The 13,964-nt window shown below is 49.8% G+C and overlaps 2 protein-coding genes across 3 annotated transcripts in view; both read left to right on the forward strand.

Moving 5' to 3' along the window:
- Positions 1–7,864, forward strand: part of FUCA1 (alpha-L-fucosidase 1) — a 15,934-nt gene extending 8,070 nt beyond the window's left edge. Inside the window, exons 3-10 of the mRNA XM_026062435.1 lie at positions 1,454–1,857; positions 2,839–2,973; positions 3,183–3,320; positions 4,015–4,120; positions 4,595–4,795; positions 5,015–5,205; positions 6,067–6,166; positions 6,841–7,864. Coding sequence (XP_025918220.1) covers positions 1,454–1,857; positions 2,839–2,973; positions 3,183–3,320; positions 4,015–4,120; positions 4,595–4,795; positions 5,015–5,205; positions 6,067–6,166; positions 6,841–6,981 — 1,416 coding nt within the window. The 3' untranslated portion in view covers positions 6,982–7,864. The remainder of the gene's footprint in view (positions 1–1,453; positions 1,858–2,838; positions 2,974–3,182; positions 3,321–4,014; positions 4,121–4,594; positions 4,796–5,014; positions 5,206–6,066; positions 6,167–6,840) is intronic.
- Positions 7,865–8,940: 1,076 nt separating this feature from the next.
- On the forward strand, positions 8,941–13,496 carry HMGCL (3-hydroxy-3-methylglutaryl-CoA lyase). Of its 2 annotated transcripts, XM_026062452.1 has the most exons (9): positions 8,945–9,015; positions 9,070–9,153; positions 9,383–9,490; positions 9,924–10,019; positions 10,557–10,705; positions 11,340–11,403; positions 11,752–11,940; positions 12,074–12,199; positions 12,529–13,496. In XM_026062452.1, exons 1-9 carry the CDS (start codon positions 8,965–8,967, stop codon positions 12,628–12,630), a joined length of 969 nt encoding a protein of 322 aa, XP_025918237.1. In that variant the 5' UTR covers positions 8,945–8,964; the 3' UTR covers positions 12,631–13,496. The 2 variants fall into 2 exon arrangements, with proteins under 2 accessions (XP_025918236.1, XP_025918237.1); XM_026062451.1 differs by having other exon boundaries at positions 8,941–9,153.
- The last annotated feature ends 468 nt before the right edge of the window (positions 13,497–13,964 follow it).

The raw sequence follows: 13,964 nt of genomic DNA on the forward strand, positions 1-13,964 counted from the left end.
CCAGTCACCTCCTAACCCGTTTTTCTTACCTTCAGTGATGTCTTCCTCACCCTCTCTTAAAATACAGACAAACTCAAGCAAAACCCTCTGCAGAACTTCAGGCGCACTAGAAATAACTAGGCATCATATAACTCTGTCTCTAAACCTTTAACTGGGCATGRTCAAAACTATGCAAGCACTATCAGCAAAGTGCTAATAGCACATCATTAAGTGGCATCTATTTATACCAGTCCTGAATGCAGTCCCAGGGTGTTATGTGTCAACAGCATGGTGACACAAGGTCTTCAGGTCCTGGCAAGCGGGGGAGAACGACACCGACTCATGACAAGGCTCCCTCCACCTGTTAATACCTTGGTGCATCATTGCAGTAGCAGGACCTGCAGCAGCAGAGGAGGTAACTGAGCCTTTGCTGGAAAAAGTTATGCCCTGAAAATCATTTCACTGGACTTGCTTGCAAACTGTCCTGGCTAATCACGTCTCACAGCATTTAAGGTCGTATTGATTTTAGTGCTTAATTCTTTATGTAGGAAAACTAACATGTTCTCACTGTGGTTTATAGACTCTGCAATAGTTGAGAGTTTCAAGATGAATCTCACACTGCAGGCACCACATTTCAGTCAGGAAGTTTAAGGAAACATAATCTGTGCGATACAGATATTTGTTCATTTGGATGTCGTGTATTTGGATGTCGTGTAATTAAACATTAAAACCATTTTTCAGCCTCTTCTTCCCTTAACCTCTGGGACACAAGATCCTCCCCTCCAGGCAACAGGTTCAAAACTAACCTTGGCCAGATATTCTGACCRTAAGAAATGGATTCTTTTGCAAAATACACGAAAGCGGCAGTTTTAGTTGGTCAGAAGCACAGTGGCCGTCGCGGTTTGGTGCCAGCTCTTTCTCAGCAGCGGCTGTAACGCAGCYGCGCCAACCGCCCGGCCCGCGGTGGGGCGGGAGGCCCAGCACCGCCCCGGGTCACAGCCTCGAGGCGCTCGGACTTCGCCCTCTTCCCTCACAGGGGCCTCACCTGCGGGCCCGGGAGCGAGGCCCTGGGCCCACACGAGACGAGACGCGCTGGCCGCTGGCGCGGAGGCCGCGGGGGCTGAGGGAGGGTCTCACACCAGGCGCCGGCAGCCTCCCACCGCGCGTCTCACCCCCACAGCAGGGCCGCCGGCGCTGAGGCGCGGGCGTGTGGGCTCTGTCCCCGAGGCCTTTCTCTTACCTTGGCCACACACGGGCGAGGCGCAGGCCAGCTGCGGGGGGCACACGAGACGGCTGGAGCAGGGCGGACCCGGTGTTCTAGGCAGGGAGGGAGCAAGAAGCAGGACTTCAGCCCGGGGTGCGAGTCGCACAGCAGCCTCGAACCCATGGCGCCTCTCTAGCAATGGCGCCCACCGCGCATCGCCTTTGCCTCGCTAGTAATGGCGGCCAGCGCGCGTCGCCTTTGCCCCGCTAGCAATGGCGGCGGCCGCACTTACGTCACGCGGCGCGGGGCCGGGGCGCCATGGCGGCCGGCGAGCTCCTGTGGCTGGCGGCGGCGGGGCTGGCGGCGGCGGGGCTGGCGCTGGCCGAGCCGCGCTACCGCCCGGACTGGGCCAGCCTGGACGCGCGGCCGGTGCCGGCCTGGTTCGACGGGGCCAAGGTGGGCGTGTTCGTGCACTGGGGGGTGTTCGCCGTCCCGGCCTGGGGCTCCGAGTGGTTCTGGTGGCACTGGCGGGGCGAGCACCGCGCCGACTACGAGCGCTTCGTGCGCAGCCGCTACCCGCCCGCCACCACCTACGCGGACTTCGCGCCCCTCTTCACCGCCCGCGACTTCCGGCCCCGCGAGTGGGCCCGGCTCTTCCAGCGGGCCGGTGCCAGGTGTGTGCCGGGGCGCCCGCCTGGGCGGCCCGGGGGGAAGGGAGGTCCCTGAGGGGATCCCTGAAGAGACTTGTGAGGGGATCCCTGAAGAGATAGGGAATCCTTGAGGGGATGGAGGATCCCTGAAGAGATGGGGGGTCCATGAGAGGATGGGGGATCCCTGAAGGGATGGTGGGTTCGTGAGGGGATGGGGGATCCCTGAGGGGTTGGGGGATCCATGAGGGATGGAGGATCCCTGAAGAGATGGGGGGTCCATGAGAGGATGGGGGATCCCTGAAGGGATGGTGGGTTCGTGAGGGGATGGGGGATCCCTGAAGAGATGGGGGATCCCTGAGGGGATGGAGGATCCCTGAAGAGATGGGGGGGTCCATGAGGGGATCCCTGAGGCGATGGGGGTCCGTGAGGGGATGGAGGATCTGTGAGGGGATGAGAGACCCCTGAAAGGGTCCCTGATGGGATGAGGGATCCCTGAAGGGATGGGAAGTACCTGAGGGGCTCTGCCCTGTGTCACTGAGGAGATAGCGGTGTCCCTGAAGGGTTGGCAGGTCCGTGAGGGGATGGGGGTGTCCCTGAGCCATGCCCAGGGTCCCTGAGCAGACAGTGGGTCCCTGAGGGGACGGGGGATCCCAGAGGGGACGGAGGGACCACGTCTGGGCATCCCTGAGGGGATGGCGGGTCCCTGAGCAGTGCCCAAGGGTCCCTGGGGGGCCATGCCCAGCGGTCCTGAGGAGATGGCAAGTCTTATACCTCATGAGTGTCAGTCATTCATTCTTTACCAGTATTAAAGACCATTTAAGAGCTTTACTGTTTTGGAATTTTCTTCTAAATTTAAAGGGTAATGAAAGGGGTTTCTAAAGAGGATTCCACACAGCACAGTTATTCAGTCCCGTGCTCTCTCAGTTACCAGGTTTGCCAGTGAGCCTGAGGAATATCTTAGGGAGTTCCTTTGTCCTCCTGACTGAGTATTCTCCTTTTCCTCAGGTATGTGGTCCTGACAGCAAAGCATCATGAAGGCTTCACAAACTGGGGGTCACCTGTGTCCTGGAGCTGGAACTCTCTGGATACGGGGCCCCACCGAGATCTTGTAGGAGAGCTGGGACAAGCTCTCAGGGAGAGGTACATCGCTGCCGACCTTTGTTGTTCCTTTTATCTTTGTGCATTAAATTCTTCTGGCTGTTCTTAATAAGCAGCTGAAAATCCTGAGTTTAGGATGAAAACAGTAGTGCTTGCAAAGTTGTGAAATCTGTGAAATAATAGTGCTAATAATTTAATTCTTAATCCCTGCTACCAGCCTAACTCTTTCCTCTCTCTTTTCAATCTTTTAGCAACATACGCTATGGACTGTATCATTCTCTGTTGGAGTGGTTTAATCCACTCTATGTGGCTGACAAAGAAGGTGGCTTCAAGACCCAGAGCTTCGTTTTACAGAAGACAATGCCAGAACTTTATGACCTTGTCTTAAGGTAAGAGCTGCAACCGATTAGGACTCAAGAACATTTCTTGGTTTTCATACTGTAGGGAAAGGTGCAAACTGGATGCAGAGAAGAGGGACGACAAACGTTAATTTTTGCCAAGGTGACTCTGTTTTCTTAGCAGGAGTGATCTGAGGTATTTAGAAAAGGGGTCATTTTGTTGCCCTGTGAATAATCTAACTTGTGCAGTAATGTAGGGAAAAGGCTTAGATGCAAGAACAATACCCTTTAATGCAGTGTTTGTGCACAGTAGCTTTAAAAGTGGAGCAAGCTGCTTAATATTAAGTAGAGTAGAAAAGCAATTTCACTGTGAATTTACCTCCTTGCTTTGCTTTCCTGAGTTGACAAAAATACCAGGCTTAGACATGTGTTGCTCAGAATGGCCGTTGTTCCAGGTAACGAATGTGCCTCCTAATTGCCACTGAGATGCAATCTTCTGTTTTTGGAAGAATTGCATCATGTATTCAACTGCGATCAACACACCATTCTTTGCTGCTGCAAGAAGCTCACTTGTGGCTTTGTCTGAAATAGGAAATGATAGCATAAAACTCCTCACAATGTCAGGCAATGGGAAGAGGAAGTGAAGATAGACTCCAGAAGTAAGAAAGGCAGTGCTGTGACAGGCTTCCTTTGGGGTAGCAGAAAATAAGAAGCCATTTTGAAATAACATTCATCTCTCTGTTAGATATAAACCAGATTTGATTTGGTCGGATGGAGACTGGGAAGCTCCGGAGTCATACTGGAATTCTACCTCTTTCCTTGCCTGGCTTTATAACGATAGTCCTGTCAAGGTATTGCTCTCAGCTATCCTTCATGGCTTCTAGCACTCTGTAGGTGTGAAAGTTTGGCAGCAGTGAGGTGTGACTGTGGTCAGGTCAGAAATCCATTTGACAGATGCCAACCATGTGCTTTATTCTTTCGTCAAAAATAAAAAGTCTATGCTCTGCTCCTGTGAGAAGACTCTGGTATCCAAATCAGAACTTGAAGGAGAAGGCACAGGCCTGTTCCTTTACAGCAAACATGTGGGAGGCTCAGAGACTAGGAGCCTTGTTGCCTCAACTTCTTGAATGAATAGAGAGAGTTTCTTCCATAGAGGGATTCAGCCTTTTCTGGAGGATCCTCTCTCTCTTTTTCTTGATTAGACAGAGAGCCTTAGATATTTAGCCTCCTAACCTGGATGCCTCACTTAACTTAGGAGGGATGAATGGAAGCTGAAAAGTCCAAGACAAAACACTTTCCCTTCTGAGCTGTGGCTCTCCTTTCAGGACACTGTTGTTGTGAATGATCGTTGGTGTAATAACTGCTCTTGCCATCATGGAGGCTACTACAATTGTGCTGACAAATACAAACCAGGTACCCTGCTGGCTCACAAGTGGGAGATGTGCTCCTCTATTGACAAGCTTTCCTGGGGGTATCGAAGCAACATGCATATTGATGAGTTAATGGATGAAGCAAGTATCATTGAGGTAAGAAATCTTAAGTCAAAATAACAGGTGTCGGGAAGTTGCTGAGAATTAGAGGTTTCTTTCCTCCTGCTGCTTGCAGAAAGACTTGTCATGTGCTTTATGCAACCAGGGTGAAGTTAAAGGAGTATTTGATGAGGACAAAGCACTCCTCAGGTGCCCGTGTCTTTGTTGTCAGAAGTGAAGATAAATCAATTTGTTACCTTGGTTTATCTGTCACAGGAACTAGTGCAGACTGTGAGTTTTGGAGGCAACTACCTTCTCAATGTGGGCCCTACAAAAGAAGGGGTGATTGTTCCCATCTTCCAAGACAGACTTCTGGCACTTGGGAGGTGGCTGGACACTAATGGGGAGGCAATTTATGAATCAAAGCCATGGAGAGTACAGATGGAGAACAGCACAGACGGTGTCTGGTAAGGACTCCATTGCTCAATACCATCCTGAAACAGAAACCTAACACGGACTGAGACTTCCAGAGCTGACATTTCTTTCTTATTTGTTCTTAAATTTAGTACTCTCTGAAGTGTTGCCATCAGGTATGGATGGCTTTTAGGAAATATCCTACAACCAGAGTGCTCAGTTCCTGTCCCTGAGTGTTATGTAAGGAATATCTTGCTGTGCACATGCAGTTGGAAAGGAGAGAATAAAAGTCAGGGCTTCAGCCATCTTGCTTAATTAAAAAAAACCAAATCTTCCTTAAAAAAATTTCCATGCTGTTGCTGTCAGGACTGTTTAAGTAGTGGTCCTGGCTAGTCTGAGTTGCATAAATATATTTTGTCTAAACTCATGCCATCTGTGAATGTAGTGATATTTGCTTTTAAGCTGTTGTATAATAGTACTGCTCACTGTTACCCAACTGTTACATCTTACTTGCTGAGAAAGGCATAGTAAGTGAGCCAAGAGCCAGAAACCCTACAAAAAAGTTGTTTTTTTTCAAGTGTGCTCAAATGTGTTCAGCCTAGAAATGCAGAGCAATGAAAGGATCAGCAAAAGGCAGTGTGTCCACTCTGTTGATCACAGCCTGAAACAAGGACAGATGAGCAAATGACGTCTGCTTGTAGGGAGCATGTGTGGACTTTGTGTGGGTTTCATCAGCCAGTGCTGACTAGATAAGTGGTGGGTCCAAAGTGACACATTTTGGAACGAGAGGAAAATAGGTGACCCCTGTATGACAACAGTAGGGAAGCTGGTGTTCTTGTGTTGTCTGGAAAGGTCAAGCTCATGTCTGACTCTTGTATGGAGCTCTTCACGTCACTGAACTGTTGCTCTCTTAGGTATACTTCTAAAGGACCAGTTGTCTATGCCATCTTTCTGACCTGGCCCCAGGACAGTCTGTTGAAGCTCTCTTCACCTGTTCCGTCCCCAGACATGCAAGTAAGGAACTTTAAAAGAGGATAATGAACTTTGAGAGCCCGTCTCAGGCACACGCACTAGGAAGGCTCAGCCTGACTTCATTTGGTAACTGGTGGGAGTGCAAAAGTTGTCGTCTCTTACTTCTTGTCCTGGGACTCACTGTCCCTCCAACTGATCCTTGCAGCATCCCAGGTTATTCTTCAAGCTTCAGGTCACTGTCCTGTAGAACAGTGGATAGGACTTGGCAGGACAGGCCCATAGTCTGCCACAGAATAGGTAGGGACGCTTCTTCCCTGCAGTCTTTTGCTCATATTGACACAGTGAGGAAAAGTAAATGAAAAATGTCTCGCATAGCAGAAGGGATCACTGGTATAATGTCTCAAATTCAGATCAGGTGCATTGACCTGCTAATTGTAAATGCAATTGTAAGTGACGCAAATGCTGGAGTGCCCTTTGCTCTAAACAAACACAAGTAAAGACTTTGCAGTAAAAAGAACTGCAGTCAAATGTTTGGCCCCAAAATATCCCTTGTGTTGCCTTTTGTGCGCTATGACTTATGGGTAGAAATGCACAAGACCACTCTGAATGTGTAGGAATGCTGTACAGGAACTGCAAATGTGTTAGGTGTACTAGGATGTGCGAGGGGAAAACACCTGTGTGAGCTGCAACTGAGTGTCCCTTCCCTCTTTCTGCAGGTGACCATGTTGGGTCTTGCAGGGGCTCTGAAGTGGCAGAAGTCCCCCGATAAAGGACTGCTGATAACTTTGCCCTATGTGCCTCCATCTCTTGTATCTGCTCAGTCTGGCTGGACTGTCAAGCTTGAGGGTGTGAAATGACAGCTGTGGGATGAAAGCAGCAATCTGCCCCTACTTTTCTTTTAATTTGAGGCTAAGACATTTTTTTTCATTTATTGTTGAATAAATTGCTTTTCTCTCAGTAGAACTGCTCTTCTAAGGCACTTTGTCTATAAGTGATCCCAGTATGTGTGGACCTCTTTTGGGAGGAAAGGACTGACCTCTCTGCCCAGCAGTTCCTGCTGGCAGAGGGGGAAGTTTGGACTGGTTTGCAGTATTCTTCTGCTGAGATGTGCAACTGCTGGTGAGGCAAACATCTAAACTTGAAATTACAGGGTTTTTGTTTTAAAGCGGAGCTTCTTGGCAGATGTTTCTGCTTCACTACCACGATTAAAGGTGCTGAAGTTGGACAAGAATCTGAGTTGAGCTGTCAGACCACGCCATACAGTATCTAGGTGTTACAGCAGTGAGTGCATTAGCAGTGCCTGAATGTGGCAGCTCACTCAGAGGATGTTTATCTGCCGAGGAGGAGATCTGCTCATTAGCAATGAGAAGATTCAGACTGTTGGAGCAGCCCACAGGTTGCGTGGAGCAGTGGGAGCTGTGCCCACGTGCAGGCCAGGGAGCCAGGCTACACACAGCAGCTGGGACCAGGCTTCCCGGGCAGGAGCAGGCCCCGTCACTTCCATGGCTTAATCTACTCATTGCCATCTACTAGTTATCAAATTAATTTTGATAACTACTGTGAAAGTCTTGTATGTGCAGTCAGGAAGCCTTGCTTGTGACAGGCATGCTCTAAAGAAGATCAGTTACAGTGTCATCTCAGATTCCTGCATATGATGTACTTTCATATAAGTAAAAAGTTACTGTATGAACTGTATTGTATTACTTTAGTCTTGATTAAACAATTATGATCACATACTTCCATCGTGAGTAAATATCATGGATGTTTATTGTTTGAAGTGGATTAGAAGAAATTCATCTATAGAAAATTGTAATCTAACATTAATACAAATTCATTAGCAAACCTGTATTTGTATTCTGATGGAGACAGCTATAAGCAAAAGACAGTTTTGTGTTTTCATGTGAACTGGAGAGAGATGCCACTGGTCTGAATTGAACCTACAGCCTCTTCTGCTTCCTGTGTTGATGTTGAACTTCTCTAAAAAGAAGAATTGAACAATATGTACTTAAAATTAGGAAATTCCTCATAATAGTTTATTCTTCTGCACACAGTTGTGAAGGCCTTGCAGCATTGCATAGAGGCTTTACGTTGTTGCTATACAATGTGCTGCAAACAAAAGTTGCCAGAACACTTGTAGCATAGAGCAAGCTAAGCCCAAGCGCGCTGTGACATGCCCTGGGTCGCTGTTGGGGAACCTGTTACTCAATTAACAAATAATGGCCTGTACTGCTGAAGCTATGTGGACTTCAGAGAACTGGCACTGACGGGTGCAGCGCAGGGACTGCCAGAGCCCCGCGCGCTTGGAGAGCATCACCCTGGCTCCAGCGATGATGCTGTTGCGAAGACAGGAAAAAGATCAAGTTGCAGCCCTTTTGTCGTTCCCCAGTAACCTCTGCTCAGGCTGGTGCTGCGTGAGGGCCGGGGCCCCGTCCAAACCAAACACGGCGTGTTTGTTCAGCAGCGTAAGCGTGCGGAAAGCCGCAGTATAAGTACGCGGGCCCCGGGCCCCTTCCAGCACCCGTGCCCGGTGTCCCGAGGGGAAGCATGCCGCAGTGCGCCATGGGGTCGCTGCCGCGGGACGGCTGCCGCGGACAGGTACTGCCTGGGCCCTCTCTCCCGATGGGGACCGGGGAGCCCCGGGGGCCCCTGGCAGCTGGAGGGGACGAGGCCGGGCCGGGGAAGAGGCCTGGAGGCGGCGGCGGCGCTGCCGAGGCTGCCCCGGCTCGGGGGGTCCCGGCGCCGCGGGAGGAGGCCCCGCCCCCAGATCACGTGCCCGCGGCAGCCCCGCCCCCCGGGCCACGTGGGCGGGGCGCGGTCACGTGAGGGGAGGGCGGGCGGCCATGGCGGCGGTGCGGCGGTCGCTGCCGCGCTGGGCGGTGTCGCTGCGGCCGGTGAGCGGGGCCGGCGGCGGGGCTCGGTCTCAAGCTCTCTCCCTCTCTCCGCAGGTCAGCGCGGCGGCGGCGGGCGCCTTCCCGAAGCGCGTCAAGGTGGTGGAAGTGGGGCCGCGCGACGGGCTGCAGAACGAGAAGGTACGGCCGGGCCGCGGGCCTCCCCGGGGCTCCCGTGGGCCTCCCCGGGGCCGCCGCGCCCCTCGGCACCTCCCGGTAAACCGCGTCTGGCCCAGCGCCTGGACCGCTCCCCTGCGCTCCTGCGGCAGAGGGGCTGCTGCAGCGATGCCTGAGCTTCTGCTGCGGCGGGAAAGCTCGCCGTGAAATAATGGAGGCTTCAGGTTATTTTGCTTCCTCTCTTCTTCTCTAGAATGTTGTGCCGACGCCGGTGAAGATCAATTTAATCAATATGCTCTCGGAAACCGGACTCCAGGTTATAGAGGCCACCAGCTTTGTCTCGCCCAGATGGGTTCCGCAGGTCAGTGTTTGGATGGGGTTTGCCGTTGTTTGTTGTCAGAAATGCATGCTAATACATAGTAACATGATAAAAAGATTCTGCTCGCTCCCAAATCCTTGTTGCCATATCTGTAACTGGACAAGAAGCAGCAAAGCTTAATAAAGGAGCTTGCAATAGCCTAGACCTTTCTTTTGGACCCTGAATAGGAGCAAACGCACAACTCAAATACAAACAACTGAGTGCACATGTGTTTACATGAGCTTGGGGGGGGGTGACTGAACTATGATCCTTTAAAGTGTGCGATGCTGTTTGCTCTTAGAAGACCCATTTTTCTTATTGCCGAATGTTGCTGTTCCCATTTAAAAAATAAATTTGAAAACTTATTTTTTAATTTACAGTAGCAGATGAATATCTTGATTTCACCCTTAAAAATCTGTCTTTGTTTAATGTGCAGATGGCTGACCATACAGAAGTTATGCAAGGAATTAATAAGTTGCCTGGTATTAGTTATCCTGTCCTGACTCCTAACCTGAAAGGATTTCAAGCAGCGGTAAGAGATCATAGAGTCTTAATGTTTGTAGTGTCTCGTGCACAGGGTTGCCTAGGAAGGAACATTTCAACTTTGGTTAAGGCTGGAAGTGTAGTATATTCTTTTATTCCAATAAGCAGCATTTCATCTGGTGGCTCCTTTAAAGGGGATCATTCTACTAGGGAACTAGAAACCTATTGTTTATAATAGAAAATACCTTATTGCATTTTCTTAAAAAAAAAAAAAAAGAAAAGAAAGAAAGAAAAAAAAGACTTCTGTTAATTGACAACAACGTTTCAATCTCATCTCCCTGTCCTACAGCTCTCCTGACTTAATCCAGCAGATGTAGCTTTACTGCTGCATCTGTAGCTTAACACTTCTTTCGAGGCCAAATTTGGATGTCTCATGTTTTTGCTGTAGAATGAACTGAGGAAAGAATTGGGTAGTTGGGGGAAAATCTTTTTTGTAAAATAGAAGAACTGTAGTCATGATTGTGCTTTTTATTTCCCTTGGGGGTGAAATCAGTTCACTTCCTTGACTTATACTTTCTATTGGCAGGTGGCAGCAGGGGCCAAAGAAGTGTCTATCTTTGGAGCAGCGTCTGAGCTCTTCACTAAGAAGAATATTAACTGCTCCATAGAGGAGAGTTTGGAGAGATTTGGTGAAGTTATGAAAGCAGCGAGAGCAGCCAGCATTCCAGTCCGGGGGTAAGAAGAGTGACCGCTGTGAGCTTAGCGTTGAGCAGGCCAAATGGGGAGACATGACTCTTCGGAGTCCTGCCTGTACAGCGCTGGAGAGCAGAATTTCTTTTAAAGCTGTACCTTCTTGTGGGGGGGTTCTGTGGATTGCTGCAATTGGATGTGAGCTCAATGCAGGGAGAGGCATTAATTTGGTAGCAGCACCACACTAATAAAGCTCCAGTTGTTGGCTTAGTGCAAAGTCTGTACAGCTCACAGCAGTTTACACTCGTGCAGATAGATTTACCCTCCATGTAATAATTCTATCTTCAGCTTTACCAAAGGAGCCAAAATAATATTAGCTTCTCAGCAGACATCCTACCTTGAAGTGCATAGATCTAAAAGACTAACAGTCTGGTTGAGTCTGGTCTCGACCAACTTTTCATTTGCATGGAATAAATAATTTTGAAATAATTAATTGGGTAATTTTTTTTCCACTGGATTACATGTGGACTTTTAGAATATGAAAAGAAATCTTCCATTGTATAGAGCATACAAGGTGCTGCACAGGTCAGCAGTCACAGGCTGTGGCTAATTTAGCCTTTATAATCTCACTTCAGTTCTTTAATTAAGGTTTTTGGTTTTTTGTTCTTTTTAACTATAGCTATGTCTCCTGTGTCCTTGGCTGTCCCTATGAAGGGAAGATTTCTGCAGCTAAAGTTGCAGAGGTGAGTTCATCATAAATATAACCAGAATTTCTGAGAGGTTTTTGGTTCCCTTGTATGGCTGTGAATCAGATCCCAGTGGCTGGAGGAGGTGTCAAACCACCTCACTGAAGACGGGGGGAGGTTACAGCTAATTGCCACCTCAGAGAGGGAAGGCTGGATTCAGCTGAAGTGGCTGGGGGCGTTCAGAGAGGTGCATGGACCTGGAGATCTTTGTACCTGGAGAAGAATCTCCCAGCGATTAGCCATGGCTGTTGTGCGTGCTGTGGTTACGCTGTACAGCAGGTATCCAGCCCTGGCAAAGGTAATGACAAGGATGTTTTCTCAGTAAGCATCTTGGCCTTTGGACAGGTCTCCAAGAAGATGTACTCGATGGGGTGTTACGAGATTTCCCTTGGTGACACCATTGGCATTGGGACCCCAGGAAGCATGAAAGAGATGCTGACAGCAGTCATGAAAGAGGTGCCAGTTGGGGCTCTTGCTGTTCACTGCCACGATACTTACGGGCAAGCTCTTGCCAACATCTTGGTAGCACTTCAGGTAAGGTGGTTTCTTTGCAGTGTTGCATCTTTCCTTGAGTTTTTTCTCTGCTTGCTTGTGAACTATAGGTTTTCGGAACAGGACCATAATCTGTCCTTTAATAGGATTTTACAAATGATAACTTTGTTCACAGATGGGTGTGAGCGTGGTTGATGCTTCCGTTGCTGGTCTTGGAGGCTGCCCCTATGCCCAAGGAGCGTCAGGAAATGTTGCTACGGAGGACTTGGTGTACATGCTGAACGGCCTGGGGATCCACACGGTGAGTGCAAGTAGCCTTTGCCCGGAGCTGCAGAGCCTCTCGTGCTACGGTTCTGTTTGTCTGGCTGAAGGCCTTGTTCTGCTGCGCAATCTCACTGCCTGCGCTGTTGGGAGCGTTTCCTCCTGCCCCTCTTTCAGAGCAGTGCTGTGCAATTAGACAGTCGCTGTCAGAACCGCACTAGCGAGCAGCTGGCACTGAGGGTCTTGTTAAAATACCCTTCAGCCTCCCTTTCCCCCTGCTACTGATCTGTCCCAGGGATGAGTTGTTACTGGGCGGCTTTACGGGGCAGAACGGGTACCAATGCGTGTTGTATTCTTCATCCCATTCAGGGTGTGGATCTGCAGAAGCTGATGGATACAGGTACATTTATTTGCAATGCTCTGAACAGAAGAACCAATTCCAAAGTGTCCCAGGCAACCTGTAGACTGTGATACTGAGTCAAGTTTGTCCTTGAATCAAGTCGGAGAAGAAAGCAAGGATCTGGAATTGGCCAGGTTTCCCTTCCTTTCTGCTGCCTCTGTCCTTCAGTGCTCTGAGAGGAAGTGCATAATTCACTAGAATCTATGAAGAAATGAAAAGAAACAAGAATACTCTATCCAACCTTGAACACGTTAAACACTTTCCTTGGGGAGGGGACTCAGTCTGAGGGAGAAGTAGAGGATGCACCACTGCCTTTGCATAGAGAACAAAGCGCTGCAGTCTCTGGCATCGGCTCAGAACAGTGTCCGGTAAATTCTACCTCAAGAGTATGTTGCCATAAATAACCAGCAAAGGATAAACCCCAGCTCTTCTGGTCAGAGCACTTCTCCAGGTCAGGCTTGACCCTTCTGCCCTTCTTTCTCCTCCTGTCAGGAAAAAAAGCTACAACTGTTAAGACTGAAGCTGAAAGATGCTCCTATGTGATTCAAAGCGAGGATCAAGGAGCAACTGTGGATGTTCTGTCTTAGCATTTAAGGATTGTAACAAAGGACTGTATCTGTTGTAAGATACTTTTAAATAGTAGGAGTAATAAACATATTATTTAATATTCTAAAATACTAGAAATCCGTTTTAATGAAGCCAGGAAAAGAGCTTTTGCTGCTCATTTCGTTCCAAGTGCCTGTTCCTGCAGCACTCACTCTTGGAGGAAACACTGTACTGTGGTGGCCTGCAGTCTGTCCACAGGGAGCAGACGCTTTGAAGCAGGCTTATTCTGTGCGTGTGTGTACTCCTCAGCGGTAGACAGGTTCTAGAGCAGGCTCCTTGCTATCCTTCCTATTTAAAATAAACTATCAAATAAATTATTTTTGAAAGCAGAGATAATTGCAGAATGTTGTTTTTGGGCCTGGTGGGCTTGTTTTGTACCCTCTTGCTGCGTGTTTCTTTGACTGTCTGTGCTGCTCACAAGACTACCCCTCCGTGTTTCTCTACGCCGCTTAAACACCCTGTACCGCTTCAATAAACTGTGCTGTTTTAAATAAATCCGCGTTTTTCAACCCGCGGGCCGGCCGCCGGGGGGCGGTGCGGGGCCGGCCCTGCTTCTTCCCCCCCCGCCCCACCGCACGCATGGTCTAATCCAGCCCCGCCCTCCCCCCGGGAGCACCAATGGCCGCAGCCCCTTAGCCGCGCCCCCCCTCCCGCCTCTCCCTCGTGGTCGCGCCCGCGCCTGCGCGCGCCGTGGCTTTTGGCCCCGCCGCCGCCCCGTACTTGGCGTGGCGGTGACGCGTCTCCATGGGGCAGCGGTGCGCGTGGCAGCGCGGGGGGCGGGCGGGGCGGGCAGGGCCCG

This window comes from Apteryx rowi, unplaced genomic scaffold (assembly GCF_003343035.1).
Source record: "Apteryx rowi isolate R43461 unplaced genomic scaffold, aptRow1 scaffold_190, whole genome shotgun sequence".
Classification (NCBI taxonomy): domain Eukaryota; kingdom Metazoa; phylum Chordata; class Aves; order Apterygiformes; family Apterygidae; genus Apteryx; species Apteryx rowi.

Bases quoted from the DNA above. Each gene is read 5' to 3' on its own strand.
- HMGCL (XM_026062451.1), top strand. From the start codon at position 8,965: ATGGCGGCGGTGCGGCGGTCGCTGCCGCGCTGGGCGGTGTCGCTGCGG. The intron at 10,706-11,339 runs GTAAGAAGAGTG...TTTTAACTATAG, and splicing joins GCCAGCATTCCAGTCCGGGG to CTATGTCTCCTGTGTCCTTG. The intron at 11,404-11,751 runs GTGAGTTCATCA...GCCTTTGGACAG, and splicing joins CTGCAGCTAAAGTTGCAGAG to GTCTCCAAGAAGATGTACTC.